A 24,191-nucleotide genomic window follows, 5' to 3' on the forward strand; every position below is an offset into this window, starting at 1 on the left:
TTCAATTTGGAACAGATCGATTGTGCGGTTTCCGCAATCTTATGAGGTAGCAAGGACATGCTGTTCATATAAAGAAAAACTTATCTCGCCGACCAAAACTTCCGACCCACCTGAAGAGGCTAGCATCTGGACTCGTTCAATTCATTACAAAACGTCGTTACATGTAGCTCCCGAGGTGGGGACTTTAATTTGAAAAGTTCGGGGATGTTCGTCGGAAAAAAGAGACCAAAATGGGCGAGTTTCGAGCTCAATTTAACCCCTACCAGTTAAAAGTAAAAACTTTACAAAGGACGCATTCGTAAAAGACACCTTGACGGTTAAAAAATAATAGTGGCATTTCGTCCGTGAGGCCAGAATTCATTATTTACACCCCTAAGCGAGACGACGAGTATCCGATCCCCGACATTTTTGCGTAGGGGTGCTTCCCCATGCCGCAGTACCTGCTGATCTTGCCGAAGGGAGACACCCCTCCCTAACTAATTCTGAAAATAAGACTCGAAAATAAGTTTTATTGCCGCATAAATTTTAAGAGTCCTTCCAGCCACCGTTTTCGTGGGAGGGTAAAGCCTGGTTCTCATATGCCGCCGACATACCTGGGACATGGGACAACGTTACGGCATATGTGAACATTTATCGCCCAATCATAATCTTTCCCAGACATTGACCGCCGGCTTGCCTGCAAAGTTGAGCTGAGTTCAACTTCGCAGGCAAGCCGGCGGTTGTCGGCGATTGTCGGCGATGAAAACATTTTATGTGAACATCATCTGCGGACGCAGCGTACTCCAGTAAGACATTTCGATCCATATTTACGGGTAAAATGGTTCAAACATGCGCAATTCGATTTGCATTTCGCGCAAATTCGAGTACGTACGTCGGCGATCCATCGCAGATGAGCCGGGCACCCACTAGGACAGATCGCCGAACTTTGTCAGTTGCAACCGGCGACTACGTCGCAGATAGATCGGCGGGATATGAGAACCAGGCTTAACCAGCGACGGGCAGAAGAAAGGGAAGGCTTTCTTTCCACCTCTCTCGATCTCACCCATAGCAGCCTTATGCTATAAAAACGTCCACAGAAAGCGCTCGGGAAGTTGTAAGAATCACCACAGGAGGAAACGTGGAAACTTTTCCTTTTAGCAGTCCCGCCCCAGTGGAGGGGCAGGGAATACATTGTACTGGGGTAAACGCCCAATGCCGCAAAGATCTGTTACAAAAAGCATTAAAATCTGAGTGCGAGTGTACTTCGTACCTCCACCAGAGACCTCCACCCTCTTTCTTGGGGCCTGAGGACCAAGGATTTGGTAAATCGGTGAAATCAGCAGGAGGGACCCTCCTTCCAAATGACAATCACAAACATACAATCACACCAAAAGCTAACCTGTGATCTGATATGGCTTTTTGTTTTTTCGGCAAAAAAAAAAAAGACCTTCGCCGAAGCAGGAAATCTGTTGAAATTTATGATCGCGTGATGGCATGGGCCCTAATGCCAAACGAACAGAGCCGAGAGCTGGGCAAGAGATCCCAAGAGTCTGTGCAAGCCTTAACCTTATCGATTCCAACATGGCGCCGGTTGCCGAACAGAAGAAAGAGAAAGAAACAGCGACCGACAAGAAAGAAGAGACAAAATCTAAAGATGAGACCAAGAAGGAAGAAGAAAAAGAGCTGGTAACTGCCTACTTTTCGTCATCTGCCATCGTTTTTGTCGTTATTTTAGGGAGAGCGAAGGAATCCAGATAATACCGTGACTCATCAACTTCCTTGCATTGTGTCAGCGACAACTTTTTAAGAGTGGTTCTTTTGTGAATTTTACAGAGCGAGGAAGATAGACAATTGCAAGAGGAGTTGACAATGCTCGTGGAAAGATTGTCGGTGAGTGGATATTTAATACGAAATTGCTAAATGTTAAGAACTTGTGATGAGGACGTTTTACTGATCACTCTGACTTGCTAAAGTAACGTGTGTAGTCGCGAAAAAAAGAATTTGAAAAACAAGCTTAAGGCATGTTGCCGTTTGAAATGCAGTGACATAATTTTGAGAACTTTCATTGAATTGAAAGCTGAAAAGCCCCGAATATGGGGAGTTTCAATGACTACACAGTGCATGTAATGTGAATAAAATAAATGCAAGTCTTACTGACAAGTTAAGTCAAGTTTCATTTCAAGTTTATTGTGTATATACACTGAATTTTTGTCAGAAAACTCACCAGCTAGTTTGCAGGTATAACACAAAAAGAACACTTTTGTTAATTCTTTTTCCTTGCATATTGAAAGTTGTTTCAATTCTTCATGTTGAGGAATTGTTAGTTTTAAGCTCTAACAGGGCTGTCATTAAGTTATGATTCACCTGAAGCCTTGATCTTCACACCCGTAACAAACTTGTTGCTTTATGGGTTCACTCACTCATCCTCATTGCTTTATGGGTGAATTGTAGCAACTACAGGCAAGTTCCCCTGTAGCATCAAGGACCCATCAAGCATGCTCAGCGGTAAACAGGTGCTACAGATTATGACCCTTATTGACAGCCCTGCCTAGGCCGTTAGCCCTCAACCAGAAGTCGATTAGTCCCCAACCTTAACTCCTAACAGGCTAGAGACTAATCAACTTGAAGGCTAGACAACCTACATTCTTGAGATAAATGTTAAGTCGGCTTTGATCAGTGAAAACTCCATTTTTTTTTTTTTTTTTCAACTGATTGCATTTGTGATTAAAATTTTACCAAGGATAACACCTTACACCCAATTTTGATGGGTTCAGTTTTTGCTATTCTTCATAGAGAAAAACAATTATTAACTATCCTGTTAGTGATTCCAGAAGACATTTTACCCTGACAAGGTTACACTTGTAGATTTATCTCTGTAAATGGCAATCAAATGTTCCCCCACTCTCGTACAACAAGTCAGCCGGCTTCAGAGAAAACTGCGATAGCCTTACAGGTTTCTGCGAGTCACACCTGCTTTAAATGAACAAGAAAGTTACCTGTAAAAATTTGACCCCAGACAGCAATATCTGCAGTGCTGTCATTATCATCTTGTTTTAAAACCTTACAAATACATATACAAAAGGTGTGTTTGTAGAGCTTACAGGGGATAGTGTGCTGGAAAAATTTATCCAATGAATCTATTGTGTAAACCAACCTTCAAGAAACCTACAAATGAATCTTATATGTATGTTATTAATTAATTCATGCATTTTTTTGATATATTAGGAGTCTAATGTTTCATTACACAAGCCAGCACTGGAGGCTTTAAGGTCACAAATCAGAGCCAGTACTAGCTCAATGACATCGGTTCCAAAACCTTTGAAATACCTTAGACCACACTTCTCAACTCTGAAAGATATTTTTGACAAGTGGGGAGATGGTGAAAATAAAGTAAGTTATTGTATTACTGTTCAATAATTTATATTCCCCTAATACATGGATATATACATGTATGTGTCCCATGGTAATAATTATTCCCAGGCTTTTTTTTTTTCAGCTTAAAAACTTAAATTAGATAATTACACCAAACTTCTATTAAGATCTTTTGAAACTAGTCAAAATTTGGGGGATTTATTGATGGCTATTCCCGATAACAGTCTCAGACAGGCTGTATGAGAGCAGAACTTTGACTTGGAAATAGTATGGATTTAATATTTAATAATCTACCTTCTTCCCTTACCTGAAGCTTGTGTTTCCATGTGTTTCTCATGCTCCCAATTTTTTCTTGTGTTTTCTATTATTATATACATGTATGCAAGTATACATGTATACATGTATACATATACATGTATAATATGTGTTTTTAGTTTATACTCAGATATTAGTGTTCAAACAGCAAATACAGAAAATTAATGTTCTCTTCAGTCAGAATAGAAGCTCAAAATACATGCAACTGTCCCTTGTGCTGTCACTACTGACTTTGTTGATTGGCTATGGATTGGAAGAGGCTTGATATCAACAATTTGGAGAACACATTCCTGTACAATACTAAATATGTATTTTCCTTCTTTGAATTTTAGAGATTCTTGGCAGATATTATCTCAGTTCTTGGCATGACAATCAGTGAGGGCCGTGAGTGTCTGAAATTCAGAATGCTAGGATCTAAAGAAGAGCTTGAATCATGGGGCCATGAATATGTCAGGTAAGTGTTTTTAAAGTGTTCAATTTGCTTTCATCACAAGCTTACCATCCTCTGTTTGTGTGCTCACAGGAATCCATGGAACTGAGATTATTTTAAAAAAAATGTTCTGACAGTAATTTTATGTCCATTTGTCTAGAATCAAATGAGTTAGTAATATTTCACATTGTTTAAGTTTGGTGATTTGGAGAATGCAGGAGCCTTTTTTTAGTTCAAGTTTTTAGCTCACCCTTTAGATATGTTCAATTTTTTTTACATGTGGGTTAGTTTTTTGATAATTATGTACATGTATATTCGAGTACATGTACCACTACATTAATTTGTAGTACTTTTAGCTTGTGAATATAATTGTGTTTAATTTTCCACTATTACACCTTGTTATCACATTTAATTTAGGTCAAGGGGATATGTAAAATATGAGCCGTTTTGGACTAGCATGTGCTTTATGCGATCAGTACGATTTCAGTTGATGCCTGAAGTATATCAAAAACTAGGAATCAAAATCAAGCCTGCAAATAATTTTTGTCTATAGGCAGGTCATTTGTCAGGACAAGGACCAGTTTTGACCTGACAAAAAACCAGTCTGGTCGGACAAAAAAATTTTTTATGTCCTTGGAAATTAAAAAGAGACATTTGAGCCATTTTGGTATTTTAGTGTAGACTCTTCGCCAAAATATTGGTTGTAAATTCGAAAAGCTTATAAGTTAACTGAGTGTAAAATTGCTACTAGCACCAGCAAGGGGACCTTTACATTACTTCTGGTATTATTTTACCTGTTGAAAATTGACAAATTTACAAGCATTTATACCCCTAGTCACACAAGCATTTCCAACGTAACAAGTATCCCAAGACGTCTAAGGAAAACGGGAAAAGCGATGAAACAATCTCCCGCGTGGACATTCAGAGACTTGAAAATTGGCTGAAATGAATTCTTCAACTTTTTCTGAAAGCAAGTTTCCTCTGGATGTTTTTGGGGTCAATTGAATAAAAAATTTGCATAATTATTTAAAATGTGGAATTGGAGGTGGTTGTGACTATAAAGCATGACTGACTAATCTGTATGTTCACGCTTTTCACAAAAACATTTCTGTGGTATGGAAACTATATTTCAACCACACTGACAGACGTAAAAAAAACTGTAAGAGTTAAAAATCAAACTGATTTTTGATCATAGGGACAGAAAAACATTTGGTTACGTTTTAGAGATTTTAAAGTTTTTGAAAGCGATTGCATTCAGATAAACGAAATGTGAGTATTTGGGCCGTGTATTCAATTTCCATACTATTATAATCGGGTCAATGTATTACGACTGAAAATTAATTCCACAACACTTGGTAGCAACAAACAACGAGTAATTACATAAGACCTCAGTTTTTAGTAGTTTTTCAGATGAACGTAATTCAGACTAAATGGGGCTTCACAATCTTTCACAACGCCGCCGCAAAATGCGTAAATTAACATGTAGGGATAGTGGCGCTGACGTGATGTGTTTACAATTCGACATGATTATAACATTTTAGACAACGTACTGCGCGTGATAAAATTCTTAGAATTGGAATAAAAACAAAACTGATAACAAAGCTTTTTTGCGCAGTAGTGTGGCAGTATAACAAAATAACTTGTTCCAGATTCGGCCACAAATTTCCAGTTAAAATTTTTTTCATTTTAGCAGAAATGCCCGTTCAGAGTGTCCGACCAGGCTAAGCTTTTACCTGTTGAAACCTCAAATTTGCCGGACAATTGTCCGATGACCGACTGTTATTTGCAGGCTTGAAAATGGTAGAAAACAACATAATTTAGTGGAAAAATCACTGGTCTCTAATTTGATGGTTTAACATATAATGTGCACAGACATTTTGTTCTCTGCTACGCAACTAGGAAATATGTGTGCATATTATATGTTTAATTTGCCAAATAAGGTGTATGTATTGGGCAAAATACCTTGTTCAAACTTGTATCATTGTATAATTTTTGTAATAATTATTATTAAGTAATAGTGTTCATATTATAATCTACAGACACTTAGCAGAGGAAATTCGTGGAGAATACAGTGACAGATCTGACAAAGGAGTTGGGGTTGATGACCTTGTGGCCCTTGCTAAAGAAATTATTCTGTACAACATGCAGCACAACGCAGAAACAGAAGCGTGTGATTTATTGATGGAGATTGAACAATTAGAGTTACTGGAACAATATGTTGACCAAAACAGCTTTCAGAGAGTGTGTCTTTATCTCACAAGGTCAGTGGCTTTACTTTCTTACGGTAACTTGAAATTTAGGTTTTAGAGATAACTATGTGAGTGGAAAATGTCTTTATTCACTTCTCACTCAAACTTGAGAATGTGGAATTATACATGTACATGTATGTACTTTAAAAGTGTACATTGCCTTTCATTTCCCTCACTTGAATTTCTTCTCTTCTTTAATAGATGTAGGTTGATCCATATTTTGTGCTATTGTTGTTTTAATAATTAATGTGAAAAAAAATTAATAAAACCTTTAATATGCAATAAATGCTTTTTGCTGATTATATAGTTATTGTACTGGATTGAGAATCAAGTAGCTCAGGCTTAAGTACTGGCTGCCGCTGGGTTCAGGATGCTGTGTTGCTGGCCGATATACACTTTACTCTCACAGTGCGTCTATCCACCTTGATGTATATGATCGTGAAAATGAGTACAGGCAAAATATAACAGATGTATGGGACACAGAAAAGTATCTTACATTGTGGGCCATTTTGATCGGGGTCTTCATGGGTAGTACCAGGCCTAGTGATGAAAAAGGTTAAAATTGTTCTTCACTCTCATTTGACTTGTCTTTGATGTTTCTCTTTGTACAGCTGTGTGAGTTATGTTCCTGAGCCGGAGGATAGCATGTTGTTGAAGACTGCTCTGAATATTTTTAGAAAGTTTGATCATCAACCAGAAACCATGAAGCTGGCCATCCATTTAAATGATGTTGAGCTCATCAAGGACATATTTATTTCTTGCACTGGAAGGTAGATTGTAATCAAAAAAGTAATAATAAAGTTAAATTTTTGGAGTCTCATTACATGCCATGAAGAGGGTATTCTTCCACAATAATATTAACTTTTTTTTTTTTCATTTGAACCCCCCTCTGGAAATTCCAATGTAGCTTCATCCTTTCCTTTTTTTAAGAAAATTAAAAGAAAACATGTACTGTGTTATACATGTAGAAACACGAGTGGAAGTTTGGGAGAATGAGAAATGCTGTGGGAACCTGAGCCAACAGGCGAGTGTTTCCATAGTTTTTACAAGTTCTCCCAAACTTTCAAATGTGTTTCTGTAAGTCAATAGATGCAGAGAGGACATGTGTTCTGTTCATTTGAGAAAATTCCGCAACAAAAAAGAAAACAAATTGTTTACTTTGATTATCAAAATGTGAATTCTCTTTTCTCATGCCATCATAACATCAACAGCTTGTGCTAGTTGTGTGTTTTGTATTGAGTTATAGAAACACAATTTGAAACCAATCAATTCACATATTTTCTTTTGGCTATTTTCTAAATACATATATAGCTGAAGCTCCATTGATCAGTCACATATTAAATGGTCCACATTATTAAGTGGCCACTTATCAAAGTCCTGAAGTTGTTGTTAGTACAATACTATTTCTACTACATTTCTATGCGTGATACATGTAGTTGACTCCGATTGCACCCTCATCAACTGCTGTATATGTATTACAGGATAGAAATCTTGAGTGCATAATCTTCTTGCAGAGTGATTGATGCATTGTTCAATTTTTTCTTTTGTCATATTGCAGTGATGAGAAGAAATTAATTCAGAAACAGATGGCTTTCATGTTGGCCAGACAACAGATTTATCTGGAGCTAGATGAAAACATGGATGAATATGATGAGCTAGTAGAGATCATGTCCAATGCACATCTCAACAACAACTTTCTTAGCCTTGCTAGAGAGGTAAGAATTATTCCTGAACACTCTTCAGTCGAAACAAGACAATCAACTGTAAAATATTAACCAAGTGCATTTTCAACCAAAGACTTCCACTTTGGTCAGTACCATAATCATTTTAAATTAGTAATCTCCCATTGGAAGGAAAACCTTATTATTTTTACATCCAGCCCTTCCTAATCTGGCCTCCTCAGTCTTGGAATCTTAGTTGTCTAATTTATCAAGCACAACTTACAGATTGAAGTGCATGACCAATGCAAGATGTTTGTTAATTAAGAGCATTGACATTTTGTTGTAGTTGGATATCATGGAGCCTAAAGTTCCTGAGGATATATACAAAACACACCTTGAGAACAAAGGTAAGCACCTCATTCAAAGTGCACTTTTTCTTGAAAGCCCAGAAAACAAATTCAAGAAGATTAGAGAAACTTTCCATTTGTACATCTTCAGGTGAACTCCTGGTACACAGAAGTTCAACTGTAGACCAGATTTCTTTTACATTAAACATACTCTTAACTCCACCATCATATGACCACACATATTGACAATTATGGTGTCCTGAGTGGTACCATTAACATAAAACTGCTCACATTTATTTGCATAAATGAATTATACATTAATTAATTTATTTTTTTTAATTTTTTAATTTTTTTATTAACTGATTGAATGACTGACTATCTGTCTGACTTGCTGACTGATGCACTGACTGACTGACCGACTGACTGACTAATGGAATATTACAATTATGACTAAATAAATGTATAAACGTTGTATGTTTTTAGCACATATATGCATCTTGTATGTAATAATTATTTTTTTTGTTGAATATTTAGGTGTTTCTAGTGGTGTTGCTTTGGATTCTGCAAGACAAAATTTAGCTTCCTCATTTGTGAATTCTTTTGTAAATGCTGCCTTTGGTGCTGACAAGCTGTTAACAGAGGATGGCAACAAGTGGATTTACAAGAACAAGGAACATGGTATGAATATACTCTAAGTAAGAGGATATCTTTAGGTTAAAAAAATATATATATTAAACTTTTTTTAAAATATCTTGTTTGTTTTAAACCAGTAAGGCCTTACCTTGATTGTGCAGATATATAAGAAGCTCTATGTTTTCAGGTTATTGCATAAACTACTGAAGGATTGAACATGGAACTGTTGTACTTGATGTACATTTTAAGGGTACTTTTCAATTTTTTTAGACTGCACACTCAGAAACACAAGTACTGTATGTTTTTAAATTGAATCTGTTGTTATTTGAAATTTTTTAAACAGAAGAAATGCTATATAAAATTCTTTCAAGTCAGAACTGGTCTGAAATTGCAAAATATTATACATACAGGGCCTTCTGCTCTTGGCCTATGAACAATAATAGTTACACCTACTCTAATCCATGAGAATCAAAAAGTCACAGGTAGACAATATTATTTGCAAGTAAAATAGACAAGTCAATGGAGTCAGAGTCGTTTTTAAAAAGTCATGCCATACTGCCATGGATGACCAACAAAGATAAGAGAAAACAATCCCTCATCATTTCCTAGGCAATGCACCGTTCTTAAAGGATAGCTAATTTTAAATCTTAGTGGAATTTCTCTCATTCTTTGGTGTGCAATAGTTGGTTCCTTTTGTTTTAGTTTTACACTGTCTTATTCATGCTTCCACATGCTATCATTCATCAAACGCTCCAGCCTGCTAGCAGCAAGCTCATAGTTTTAAGAAAACCTTAAACCAGAGAATGTTTTTAGAATTATTGGTAAGCTTTTCAGGGCATGTATAGTAATGAAAATTCACATTGCAAGATATATGCTTTGATGAAAAGGCCACACAATATTGCAATTAGACTTTGACAGTCTCTAGCAGACTAGCCTCCTTCTGCACTGTTCTGAACATCAAGGCTCAGACATCGTGGGAGTGTAAACAAAGCTTACAATTATGCTAAATTTTCATTAATCAATTTCAATTGCATGGATTTCTTTGCTTAGGTATGATGAGCACAACAGCCTCGCTTGGGCTCATTTTATTGTGGGATGTCGACGCTGGACTCACCCAAATCGATAAATATCTATATTCAACTGAAGACTATATCAAGGTATTGTCATGTGTTATTAGCATGTTAAGTGATATATCAAACACGATAGATCATGTTTGAATACATTCCAAATACTGCGAAGAGAGTTGAAAATATGACGCGCAGCAGAGTGTTTTTAATGAGTTTGGAAGTGTTTGGAAATTTGGTCAAACACTGTCTTGAGTGTTTGAGACATCTTCTGAACCAAGACTAAAACTAAGAAGAAAATGGAGAAATAAAATCTTAATATCAAGCATCCTTGACTGTGGATCAAGCAAATTTAGTTTTATCAAGCAGTTTGATAAATGTGAATTGGCCACCGTAAAGAAATTTGAAAGCTGACGTTTCGAGCGTTAGCCCTTTGTCGAATCAATCAGCATTAGCCCTTTGTCGAATCAATTCGCTCTGTCGAAGGGCTAACGCTCAAAACATCAGCTTTCGAATATCTTTATGGTGGCCAATTCACATTATCAACCCAGTTGATAAAAGCAAATTATCTTGTTATACTCACCACCAATGCAGCACCACAGTTTCTGTAGAAACTTACCCCCTCTATTCATTTGTGAATCAAGCAGTCTGGGTTCAATCCCTAGGAAGGGGTGGATTGGAAGGTAGTTTGTTGTGTCCCCAGGCAGGATGCTCTACTCCCATAGTACCTCTCTCCACCCAGGTGTTAAATGACTACTGGTAAAGTGAAGCAATGGCCTAGCATCTCATTCAGGGGGAGTAGAAATACTTCTAGTCACTTTATGCCATAGAAACCAGAGATAAGCACCAGCCTGATGGGCCACTAGGCTTGAACAGAGACTAACATAAAAGTACATCTGCATCTAGTGACAGCTGTAGTGGGAAGTACAAGAGTCCTTATAAACACTGTACATCAGTGCATTATTTGCAAACAGAAGCATGGTTTTGTCATCAATGTTTTATAGACCTTTGCGTGCTTTTCCTTCAATTCAAAATGTTTTGTTTCTACTTTGTTAGTGCAGTTTGCCACTGATCATAACAATCAGTAAGTATGGTTTTCTTTGTATAGTGTGTAATAAAGTGACCTGGCTTGTCTTTGTTTGTAGGCTGGTGCCTTGTTGGCTTGTGGTATTGTAAACTCTGGAGTGAGAAATGAATGTGACCCAGCACTTGCTTTGCTATCAGATTATGTTCTGCACAACAACAATATCATGAGGCTTGGGTCTGTAGTGGGGTAAGTGACTGCTTCAAATCTCTGATAAGTGGACATGACAATGAATGAGAATAAACCAAAAGCGGTCAGGAGAAAGGTCTCCACAGTTGTATAGCAAATGTGACTTTATTACTGGAGTAAAACATCCTTCCTTATGGCTACCAGTTTCTAAACATCTGAAGAAGGTATCAAAGATAGTAGTGCAAAAAACATTTATAGCTTCTTGTTTTTTGACATGAAGAAAAAATAAATAAATAATAAACTTTTGTAGGGCACACACAATTACCAGTGTCCTAGTGCTTAACATTGTAACCCTGAAATAAACAAATATTGTAAATAAACAGAAACTTGTTAAAAATCCTGAATGGTTGTAAGCAGATCATTAGGCTATAATTATACAGAAGAAGCAATAAAGAAGCTGCAATAAATTAGTATAGAGAGTTTAATATTAATCAATTGAACTGTGTGAATCTTTTATTTCCAGGCTTGGTCTAGCTTATGCTGGTTCCAACAGACAAGATGTGTTGTCTCTAATTCTTCCTGTTCTGGGTGACCCCAAGTCGAACTTGGAGGTGAGATTCCTTATTCTTGAACTTTGACGTGTTTAGGACATAATTTAGTTAGAAATTCAGAAAATATGGATGTTTATGTGTAGGAGATTCAAATTTTATTGGACAACAACCAATAGGCTTTCACTTATGTTAGTATCTTTGTCACTTTCAAGTAAAGTAATTTTTCCATGAGCCAAATTGAAAAGGGGTATTGAAAAATACAATTGAACCTCCAGTTGCGAACACTTCTCATAGGCGACCACCTCTCCTCAACAACCAGTTTTCCAAAATAGCAAAAGTTTCTAAGTCAAATCACCATATTTGGAACCTCTCATAAGCGACCGCAACCACTTTTAGAGCTGAAAGTTTGATTCAAATTTTGTTTTGTTTTATTGCAAGCAACCCCTGACGGATAAGAGAGCGGAAATTGGATAATATGATGTTGTAGTATTAACGTATTCCTGGGGAGTACAAGTTTCTTCTTAGTTTCTTGAAATTGACTTTTCACTTGTCAATGATAAAACATTTCATCGGCCTTGGTGCATGGGGTAAATCTCTGTAGTTACCATGATATTCTAATTCTAATCAACAATGATTTAGATAAACATATACAGGAAAAAACTAACGATAGATAAATCCGACGTTTCGGCGACATCTTGGCGCCATTGTCAAGGGAAACTAATTAAATATGCGATTTCAAGAGTAACTAAGAGTTCAGAGTTTCTAATTTGCATAAGTTAGACAAAGACTTTAGCGCGAACTGAGTCTGATTGTACATTTAAACACGGTCGTAATTGTTTAATGAGTAACATCTCATTAATGAGACAATCAAACTTGTTGTGGCATTTTTTCAACACGCTAAAACAATTGCGAAGGTCATCCGGAATCCTGCCTGCGTGTCTATTATCATAGTGATTGCGTACTGACGAGGTCTTGCTTCTATGTCCATCAATGCGTACGAACAGATGGCCACGGGTGTAACCGACATAACCAGCATCGCACTGGTCACACTTGAAGTTATACACAACGCATTGTTGATCAATGAGCTGAGGCTGAGGTTCGCTTGTCGGGAACTCCTGGGCAATCTTGCGGCTCGTAAACACCGGTTGAACACTGGTCTGCAGCTTCACACTGAGATCTTTCAACTGTGTCTTCACGATATTAGCAGACTCCTGGTCTTTAAAGGGTATGACAACCCGAGTAGTGTTTTCTGTCGTAGATCTGGACCGTAATGAGGGCTGGTCAGCGACCTTTAAATTTAGGAAGGTTTTGACAGTGGAGTCAACAAGGTGCTTGGGATATTTCAGTTTAGAGAAAACAGACTTCAGTCGTTCGCACTCCTCAGTGAAGTAGGACCATGACGAAGACAGGCGAGTTGAGTACTCAACTCCTAAACAGAGCGCCTCGTATTGAAACTAAAGTGTTTGTGAAGCCAACAAACAGTGGCCTGCTTCTCCATTACCACAGTCATGTCGATAATAGGTACAAGCGCGGACTATTGACAACTATGCTCGATCGCGCACATCGCCTGTCTTCGTCATGGTCCTACTTCACTGAGGAGTGCGAACGACTGAAGTCTGTTTTCTCTAAACTGAAATATCCCAAGCACCTTGTTGACTCCACTGTCAAAACCTTCCTAAATTTAAAGGTCGCTGACCAGCCCTCATTACGGTCCAGATCTACGACAGAAAACACTACTCGGGTTGTCATACCCTTTAAAGACCAGGAGTCTGCTAATATCGTGAAGACACAGTTGAAAGATCTCAGTGTGAAGCTGCAGACCAGTGTTCAACCGGTGTTTACGAGCCGCAAGATTGCCCAGGAGTTCCCGACAAGCGAACCTAAGCCTCAGCTCATTGATCAACAATGCGTTGTGTATAACTTCAAGTGTGACCAGTGCGATGCTGGTTATGTCGGTTACACCCGTGGCCATCTGTTCGTACGCGTTGATGGACATAGAAGCAAGACCTCGTCAGTACGCAATCACTATGATAATAGACACGCAGGCAGGATTCCGGATGACCTTCGCAATTGTTTTAGCGTGTTGAAAAAATGCCACAACAAGTTTGATTGTCTCATTAATGAGATGTTACTCATTAAACAATTACGACCGTGTTTAAATGTACAATCAGACTCAGTTCGCGCTAAAGTCTTTGTCTAACTTATGCAAATTAGAAACTCTGAACTCTTAGTTACTCTTGAAATCGCATATTTAATTAGTTTCCCTTGACAATGGCGCCAAGATGTCGCCGAAACGTCGGATTTATCTATCGTTAGTTTTTTCCTGTATATGATATTCTAATTAGGCAAATTTTGCCTCATTAGAACTTTCTAAGCTCTCATATGCGACCACCTCCTGTAAGTGACAACCTCTAGAGGCTTGACATTTTGGGTGGTCACTTACAGAAGGTTCCTCTGCACTATGCTTGCAATTAAATTTTGGGTGTTTGTTTTTTGGGGCTAAAAGGGTGTTGAAACTTCCTTGCCAAAACTTAACTCCTTGCATGTGCCACATAACTGGAATGCCTGAGAGATTGCCACAATGAGAAAAATATGCCTGGAATTTTGGCCAAATTTGGGTACACATGTACTGTAATATCATGCTTGTTTAGTCTCTCCATGGGTAATTTGGCTCATTATGTCTGGCTGATGTACAAACCATGGCTAGACCAAACTCGGCTAATATTGATATAAATGTCAGGACAGTGGACACTGCTTCTGATTGGCTAATTGTGAAGTTGGACATGGTACAAGCATTTTAAAGTAGAAACTTGAGTTAAAGTGCTTTCCAAAATGTTGTTTTGCAGGTGATTGGTATGGCAGGCATTGCCTGTGGTTTGGTTGCCATAGGAACATGTAATGGTGAGGTGACATCAACCATACTTCAAACAATGATGGAACGTTCTGAGACTGAAGTCAAAGAAACAAATGCTCGTAATTTAGCCTTGGGGCTTGGCTTAACATTCTTAGGTAAGATATGTTTCTTATTCACCTTTCCAGCTTAAAAGTTGAAATATTTAAATGTCCTCTCTGATTGTCGCAATTTTTTTGTTGTTGTTTTTGAAAGCCATGCTGTAAACTTCACTTTTAAAATATTCCTCGTTCTAATTAACAGTTAGCATGCTTTGTTTTGTTTCTTTTCACTTTTAGTGGACCTATGACACTGAAGTTGAGATCATTTTGGTGATTAGTCAATTATACAGGTCTTGTTCCACATTATGAAGGTTAATTTTTGTTTTCAATAGGGAAACAAGAAGCAGCAGAAGCTACTTTAGAAGCTTTGAAAGTTGTTCCTGAACCTCTTGGAAAGTGGGCTTCCATCTTAGTTGAAATTTGCGCATATGCTGGTAAGGAATACATGTAAACGAGGTACATCTAGTCAGGAGTTTTTGTGTACTGGGTTGAAAGGAGTCAATGATGATTATAACTGTTATTATTGGATTCCAAATTAAAATGTCTCCTGGCCTAGGGGGTTGTGTTGTGTTCCCGGGAAAGACCCAACTCTCAAAGTGTTTCCTTTCACCCAGAGATATAAATACATGTAGTCCCAGCAAACTGTAGATAAAAATGTTCTTTGTGGGTGTTAGCTGTGATGGACTAGTAATAATTCTTCGATAAAATCACTTCAAAATCCATGTCACTACTAGTGACTTAATCTGTCTGATCTGCACACTCCCCTTAAGTATTGGGGTTAACCAGCCCTTTGAAACAACACTCTGGCAATTTTGCTTCCTACGGTAAGTTATTTGCTTCCTTACTCATTCTAAAGTTCAGAAATCCTAGTTGACAGATCCATCTCTAGCCTTAACTGCTTGCTACATTGTATTTTTGTTATCATGCTTGTCACTGCAAGGCATTTTGACAGAGCTGGTCATCTGATTCAGATTTTTATTTTACACCCTTAAGGGACTGGAAATGTACTCAAAATTCAGGAAATGCTGCACATCTGTAGTGAACACTTTGAACAGAAGGATGATGAAGAAAAAGACAAAGATTCTAAAGACAAAGATTCCAAGGACAAGGACAAAGACAAGAAAGAAGCTGAGAAGTCAGATGACGGCAGTCATCAGGGTGTGGCTGTGCTAGGGATTGCTTTAGTAGCCATGGGTGAGGAGATTGGTGCTCAGATGGCGCTCAGAACATGCAATCATCTGGTATGTAAATATACCCAAAATTTCAAAATAGTACTAAAACACTACCCAGGTTAAAGAGTAATATGATGAGTCCCAAGGCTGTAAGTGATCCCTTGGAGTGTGACCATTCAAATGGGAGCTATTGAGGTCAAAATGCCTTGAAATGGGGTTCAAGAAAGTTTGCTAAAATTAATGTGTTTTGTGGTATCACAGACTGTAAAAGTTTTGTTTGCAACTCAAGATTTATTTGATGGTTGATCTGTTTGTTGTATTTTAGCTGCAGTATGGTGAACCTGTGATACGTCGAGCAGTCCCCTTAGCTCTTGCTATCTTATCAGCCTCAAATCCTCAACTGAGTATAATCGACACTCTCAGTAAGCTGTCTCATGACAATGATGCAGAAGTGTCACACAACTCCATCTTTGCCATGGGGATTGTTGGTGCAGGTCAGTAGACACTAGTGAGAGAACATGTCATGGCAGAGAATACAGAGTTTTTATGAGAATACTGAATGTTACTTTCCCGTGTTGATTTCTAATTCTCTGTGTAATATTTCACAGTTTTTAAAATGTAACATACTTTCAATCTATTTGTTTTTGTATAAGGTCTTAAACTACGCTGAGAATTGAAAAGATGCATTGAGTTTCGGGTCCTTTGTTCCAATGCACTAAGTTTTAAGTCCAGTTCGTTGGCAAATTCAACTGCAAGCCTTCTCCAACAATAATGTCATTTACTTGAAAACTTTGCGACAACCCTATTTCTGACCCTCTTTTTCTTGAAAATTAATCATAATTGATCAGAAGTGAGAAATATTTGAGAGAGCTGTTTTCTTTGCTTTTACACATACCTTAAGTTTCAAAAGGTAAAAGAGTAAACATTCCCTTCTGCTAGGTTTGCAAGAAACTTATTCTCTTGCAAAAAAATTTAAATGCCCAGGCATTATTAATGGTGTTATTTTTATCTGGTACAGGAACCAACAATGCCAGACTTGGAGGAATGCTTCGGCAACTGGCCATGTACTACCACAAAGATGCAAACAACCTGTTTATGGTGCGACTTGCACAGGTGAGGTTTGGTGGAAGAAAAAGAATGTACACTCTGAAAGTTGGCATATCCACATTGCACTGAGAGATTTTAAACAAGACTTGCTGATTAGCAATGTCTGACAGTAACTGCCAACTCCATTGCAGCCAGTAAAGAGAAAATAAATGTGATTTTGCCTGCACATTGACCAAAATGTTTTTCAAAATTCACTGTGAAACAGGGGATTTCTTCTGTTTGAAGTTTGCATTATACCTAGATTTGCTACTCCGACAGATAACTAAAAAATAAAGTTGAGGCATTTATATTATAACTAAAGAAATACTAACAAATGGCCGTACTTAAGTTTGAAAGCATTCAAACATGCCATTTTTTCTCTTTTTTTATTTGCACTGGTATTTATAACTCTGTATGCAGGCATGACATGTGTTTAGATTAGCTATAAGACAATGAAATTTAAAGCTGGGCAATTAATACTCTTAAATTAATGTCATGTAAATCCCTTCGTAGTTCTTAAAAGACATAATTTTTGTGCCAATGTACTGGCAAGTGTCATTTGTGTTATTACAAATGAAGCTAATTTTTGAGCGATTCCTTTATTGTTGTGACTAGGGGTTAGTTCACCTTGGTAAGGGTACATTAACACTTGGGCCCTATCACTGTGATCGTTCCTTGATGATGCCTGTGGCAGTCGGTGGCCTGTTGTCTGTTCTTGTCTCATTCTTGGATGTAAAGAACGGTAGGTGTGCTTATTGATTTTGTTGCACTTGTATGTAAGATGGTCCAGTACAGCTGATTCGAGAAAGGTTATTCTACTGAAGCCTAAAAGTGTATGCGACAATGTCGAAAGGGTGGTTTATTGTTGCTTGGTAGAAAGAAACAGCACAAAAACAGATATTCATGCTTTCTCTTTCCTTCTTGCTTTAAACACCAGGAGTCTCAATCAAACAACACCAAACTATTGCTGCCCATAAAATCAAGTGGCACTGTTGCATACTGAATTTCTGGCCTTATTCAGCTAGAGATATTTTCAGGTCATTTGTGTGTGGTTTAAGGATCTAATCAAACTCATTGTCATGTACACGATATGTAAGTGTTTGGAAATTATAAAAATTCCAACATTTTATTTTTCAAGATTCATTTCATTCTCAAAGATCATCACTTAATTATAAAGCAGTAATTGGCATTACCAATATGGATACAGCTTGCCAAGATATAACACATGCTTTGATTGGCCAATAGTCAGTAGTAATTAGTCCATATCGGGCGATATTCGCCCAGTACAGCCCTTGTGCTTGGTTAATAAGTGATTTACAGACGCTCAGTTAATAGCTTTGATTCAAGGTAGTGGCATACTCAGAAAGGGGAGGGGAAATCTGTGCAAAAATGAATCTCCCATATTTTACTCTCCATGACATTCGTTCAGCAAGACTAGTGTTAAATTACGTTTTTGAAAACTGCATTTTGTAGCTGGCAAAGTACTGTTACTCTATTGCACTGTTAAAATGATTTCGGCAGAACATTCGAGCAATAATGGCACAAATTAGGTTACCAAAAAAGCCTCATGGCATGGTATTATATTGAATACAGTTAAGAAGAACCTCTCTGGACTTGAGCTCTCAAGCTGATCCCGCGAGAGAAAATTGAACTTGAAGTTATCCATATTTCACCTGAAACAGACGTTTCGCGTTAGTTAAAAGTACAGTAACACACGCTTTAAGCATTCTTACGAGGTTTGACATTAACTTTCTCCGGAGTACTGGAGAATTTAATCGCGGGGTCACTTAAAGAAATGAACTAAAGTGAGTTGTTTTAGACAGTGTTCCAAAAGTTACCGTGCTATGAGTAGATTTTTAGTAAATTATTTGTGCACTTATTGCTCGAACTTTGAATGGAATCCGTCTTAATTAATTATTTTATGCCCTAACTGAGCGAAATCTTCCTTATTATCATGACTATATTGTGTGTTTCAGTGATTCTTGGTAAATCACATTACGTTCTGTTTAATCTGGTGTCTGCCATGCAACCAAGAATGTTGGTGACATTTGACACTGATCTGCGTCCTTTGCCCGTCTCTGTGAGAGTTGGCCAGGTGAGTGGACTCTTTCAGCAGTTGTGATTCCTATCTCTTATGTGACTAGTTGTCACATAAGTCGTTTAACAGATGTGATTCCATTACTGCTATGTAACATTGCTCACCTTATTGTAAAAAGAGTGGTGCTTCTATAATTTTAGCTTCATTTAAGTCAAACATTGTAATGGAAAAGCCCGTAAGGTACAAAATTAATAGCACTCTGACATATTCAGTCGACTCGTGTGCCTGGTCCTCCCGTACCCCTTGTTCACAAGCTGTGGAAACACTCAACTGTCGCCTGTCGACTCGTATTCCCACAGCATTTCTCATTCTCCCAAACTTCCACTCGTGTTTCTATTAAACAATTAGATTATGAGCCAGATTACTATCGCGTGATAGTTGACGAGGGCGCACTATCACGCATAGAAATGGAGAGCGAATAATCTTATTGTTTTAGTATAAATCTACTAGTCGATCAAAACTTTATCCAAATCCTCTTCACAGACACTTACAAAGTGCCAAGAAGCGGCCGTCATTTTGTTTACAAGGGCACACTGCTACGTTACTCACTATCTATCACAGAATGGATAGTGAGTAGCGTAGCCAATCAGAGAACGACATTCGTGATAGAACGCTAGTAGATTTATACTATAACACGATAGAAACACGGGGAACATGTCTTCTATTTGTTAATTAGAGGAAGGAAGGATTTCTTACCTATGTGATATCATTGTGTTTTTTGCTGTCTTATTGCAGGCAGTTGATGTTGTGGGTCAAGCAGGAAAGCCCAAGACAATAACAGGATTTCAGACTCACACTACACCGGTGTTGCTTGCATATGGAGAAAGAGCAGAGTTAGCCACCGAGGAATGTATCCTTTGTAGTTTTGTCACAACAAACCTAATAGTAAATTGTTATTATCTGTTATTGAAGTTAATTGGTAATTAGCTTGCTGGATATTTCACCTTCATTTTGTCCTGTGAGGTTTACATAAAGAATTATATTTTCCGCAGGAGTGCAAAATAAACCAATTCCAGCACTTATCTCGAATAATAAATAGGTGAAACATCATCTTATATTTGAAATGTGTGCAAAAGATTTGAAGACGTGATAAATCGCTGTAGTTATGAATACAACTTGCATTAATTTGTAGGGGATTCAAACCCATGACCTTTGCAATGTCGTTGCAAGGTCTTACCATCTGAGCTAACAAAATGCAAGTCAATGGGGAGCTGGTCAGCCTTGTCCAGAAGAAATATTGTGTTCGTTGATGCTATATAATAAACCCTTGACCACGCTTGTTGAGTCGAGATGACTGGATATTGCAGCCATCTTTGCAGCTGGAGGTTTGGGCTTTGAGGCGGGGGGGGGGGGGGGGTGAGAGAGAGAGAGAGAGAAATAAGAGTGTGTGTTGATTCAGGTTTGTGATAGAAAAGGGCGTGGTCAGTTTAGTATACAAATGAGAACACCTTTTGAATTTTCCTGTTAAAGTTAATATTCATTGAGAATAGCAGTTTATACGATGAGGCCAACTGGCAGAAAGCATTTTTTTTTTTTGCATTTCGGCGGCGCTAGACCTTACAACAGCTATACAGTAAGTATAGGTTATCATATTTTGCTTAACAGTGTATGAACAGATATTTCACTGGCACCGATAATGGAGGGTTTTGTTATCTTGAAGAAGAATCCAGAATACGAGAAAACAGAGAGCTGAGTTGTGCAAACAACATCAAGTCTGTAAATACCACCAGAGTCCTTTGCTACACAAACGATAGAATAGAACTGTTGCCTTGCTCTGCTGCTCTACATCTCAAAAGATAAATTACTAAAGACATCTGTGCGGCGAAAGAAACCAAATGTAACAGAAACAAGAAACAATGTCTTTGCGAAATAAAATTTTACTGTTTTCCTTGTTGCTGTGTTTTTTATTTGACATATTTGTTAATTTAAGCGCGCCACGGGTGGTTTTGCAGGTCATACTGTTGCTATGGTAACCTATTGCGTCACGAAAATGATAACAACATGTTCACCAATGATTGGGCAGTTTTTTGATACCATGATTGTAGCATCAAGTGATAAAGAGTGGTTATAATGACCCATCAAAATCTAACTGCTGGAAACTGTTTTGAGCCACCTTAAAATATAACGCAAAAGTTCAAGATGCGAAGAGTGAAGTGGAACTGATTCTTGCGCGTGTTGCGATATTTGACCATGTTTACCACTCCACAAAATGTCCATACAATGCCTATTTGTCCATCGCATCGTTCATCCCTTGATCTTGGCTGGAAAGGGCTAACCGAAAGATGTAGGGTCCCTCGAGATATATCAAGGCACAAAAACGTCAGAGGGGAAATGCCCAAAAGCCGAACGGGCCGGACGGGCTCACGTCGGATCGGAGAGCGTCTCACTCGTATTAATACTTTTTACCTGTATGCAACCATTTTGACCAGCTTCTGATTGTTCTAGGCATGAGATTTGAATATTCCAGCATTGTTCCAGGTATGTTTAATAAACTTTGCTTCCAGCTACCGCAAAATGTAACGTGAACCGATCAAATAAGGCAAGTGATCAGAACTAGCACAGGCACAAATGGAGTTGGCCCATCAAATCTCTTATCCGAGCACAATGTAGCCTAAGTGTAGCCGTACCCATCCCCCTTTAATGAATACGGCTACACGCAGGCTAAGCACGGTGACCTATTCTTTTATTGCATTTTTCGAACACTTGAAAGCGTTTCAAAACAAACGTTCAACAATCACCTTAGGAGGCAAAAATGTTGTGATGTTTTTCAGCAAAAGGGGCCGGCGGAGCTGCATCCAGAGACTTGTACTTTAATTTAGATCGACCACTGTAATATATATTTGTCTACCAATATTACGACCTGCAAATTTAGAAGACAAGTAACAAATAGGATAATACATGTCTCAAAGTGTTACTTCATTGAAAAAAACAAATACACGAGAAAAAGTGAATTTTTAACAAACGTGTCCCAATATGATTGAAATGCAAACGCAATCTCTTTCTCGGCTAATTCCTAGAAATCCGGCCTTTTGCTGTTATTTTCTAGCTGAACTTTAGCATATTGTGAATGTACAAATTTTCTACGCAGTGTACAAGTAGTAGAAGAGCTAAGATGGCGTCAAGCAGTTAGTAGTTTTTATAATCAATCGTATTTCCACCTGAGTAAATTTGTCAATGGTCTAATTGCCATAAATGATAGAGAATTGGTCAAGTTTATCTCTAAAACGGCTATTGGTATATCAGCGAAAGTATTAAGTGACACATCTTTTGGAAATGAACAAGCTATGTAAAACATGTGCAATTATTACCCCGAGCAGCCTGCGGTCCCCTTTTTTACCAGGGATGTTGTGGGTGTTGCAAGGCAAATGAAAAAATATATATATTTATACGAACTTACACACAAAAAAACGTTTTTCATTATTTTTTCCACATACGACGTTTCTGAAGATTTCTTTGAGCAGGTTGTCGGAAACGAATGACTATACCCGTGTCACGCAATTGTTTACATTCCTACGACGGATTTTGGGAAAAATTGATGAAAAACACAGGCTAAGCCGGGCTTGTTAAAACCATTTGCCCAGAGATATTTTTTTTTATTTTCAAACGGGTGTATGTATACTTAATCCGTAGAAAGTGTTTTTAAGGCGTTTTAAGTTATAGCCCATAGCAAAATAAGGGTGTTTTAATCCAATAATTCGCTTTCAACACATTGTGTTTGACCTCGTTTCGGGCTCAAAAGTAACTTCGATTTATTTTACTTTTCACTCAGTCATACTACGAAGACTTGAGCTGAATACAAAACATATTGAAAGATTCTCAGGTAGCTGTTGTACGGAGCGCGAAGTAATCAAATATTCAGAAAATTCAGCAAAACCGGAAGTAGATTTTGAGCCCAATTTGGGCGAAATCGTTCTTCGCATATTTCTACAGAAAGCTGTATTAGCAGAAACTAACTATGGTCCGTTTCTATTCTTACTAGGACCTATCTATGGACAAAATACAAGCGAGATCAATTTTTCGACTTGTGCCATTAATAGACGATTTTGGTCGATTTTTACAGGCATTCACTCCTAAATTGCAAAGATTAAATCTCGGCAAGTGAAAATTGAGAGATTAATTTTAAGAAAACGGTGCGAAGAGTTAGAATAAGAGCGTTAGAAAATTTAAATTAGAGCGACATTGTACTGATTAAGCAGAGAGGAAGCGAAATATACTTTTCTTTTAAGGTGTAGTTATAATTAACGGAAAGCGATTTCGTTCTTATCTTCAAGTCGGTGTGTCGGGAACTGCAAGTAGTTTCACACGTCCGGTGATAAGCACAGAACTATTAGGACTACAATGAAAAACAACTTGTCGTTTATGGTTGGCGAAATGGTGCAAAATTCACAAAGTTTATATTCATTCACATTTAATGTTGTTATTATTATTCACGAATATATTTATTCACATTCAACAACTAAATTTATATTCAAGAAATATATTAATTCACATTTAACGACGTATTTAGTATTCACGAATATATTTACTCACATTTACGGGATGTATTCATTCACATTCAACGGTATATCATTCACATTCACGATCGAAATATTGGTTCAACACGGTGCAATATTCATTCAACATTTTCTGCGCACCGCCTTCGCGCATCATTAGGTCCCAGCTCACGCTCTATAATTTCTGAACGCAATATGGCGGACGAAGGAAGCCTTACTATATGAACGGGTAGAACAAAGACCCGAGACCCCAAACACAAATGTTACATTGGCAGGAGCTTTCGATCTCCTACAAGAGTGCGAACGGGAATGGAACACCGCGGAAGTAGGATTGAGAGAGAACAACCAAATAAGGCTCGAGTGTAGCTCTCCAGCAATTACTACCTTTTGTCAGTATCATTGCGTAGTACTGAATGAAATAGTGGGAAATATATGTCTTTTGCATGGAGAATGGATACGACACGACTCATCAAACAGCACAAACCTTGCAGTGTATTCTGTGACCAGCCCAGAGGTCTTCTTAACTCGATATTCAATATCGGAGGTAGTTCTTGGGGAGCGGGGATGGCGCAGTGG

At 37.9% G+C, this 24,191-nt stretch overlaps 1 protein-coding gene across 1 annotated transcript; it reads left to right on the forward strand.

The window, feature by feature from the left end:
- Window positions 1–1,399: 1,399 nt before the first annotated feature.
- Window positions 1,400–21,779, forward strand: LOC145500903 (26S proteasome non-ATPase regulatory subunit 2-like). The gene is made up of 21 exons (XM_081480442.1): window positions 1,400–1,665; window positions 1,813–1,869; window positions 3,205–3,369; window positions 3,999–4,120; window positions 6,136–6,357; window positions 6,957–7,115; window positions 7,904–8,060; window positions 8,353–8,413; window positions 8,888–9,031; window positions 10,037–10,143; window positions 11,196–11,323; window positions 11,787–11,874; window positions 14,661–14,823; window positions 15,099–15,200; window positions 15,760–16,007; window positions 16,264–16,432; window positions 16,957–17,051; window positions 17,640–17,766; window positions 19,001–19,119; window positions 19,858–19,972; window positions 20,739–21,779. Exons 1-21 carry the CDS (start codon window positions 1,474–1,476, stop codon window positions 20,813–20,815), a joined length of 2,817 nt encoding a protein of 938 aa, XP_081336568.1. The 5' UTR covers window positions 1,400–1,473; the 3' UTR covers window positions 20,816–21,779.
- Window positions 21,780–24,191: the final 2,412 nt, after the last annotated feature.

The sequence above is a fragment of the Orbicella franksi genome, chromosome 10 (genome assembly GCF_964199315.1).
Source record: "Orbicella franksi chromosome 10, jaOrbFran1.1, whole genome shotgun sequence".
Classification (NCBI taxonomy): Eukaryota; Metazoa; Cnidaria; class Anthozoa; order Scleractinia; family Merulinidae; genus Orbicella; species Orbicella franksi.

Bases quoted from the DNA above. Each gene is read 5' to 3' on its own strand.
- LOC145500903 (XM_081480442.1), top strand. From the start codon at position 1,474: ATGGGCCCTAATGCCAAACGAACAGAGCCGAGAGCTGGGCAAGAGATC. The intron at 8,414-8,887 runs GTAAGCACCTCA...TTGAATATTTAG, and splicing joins AACACACCTTGAGAACAAAG to GTGTTTCTAGTGGTGTTGCT. The intron at 11,875-14,660 runs GTGAGATTCCTT...GTTGTTTTGCAG, and splicing joins ACCCCAAGTCGAACTTGGAG to GTGATTGGTATGGCAGGCAT.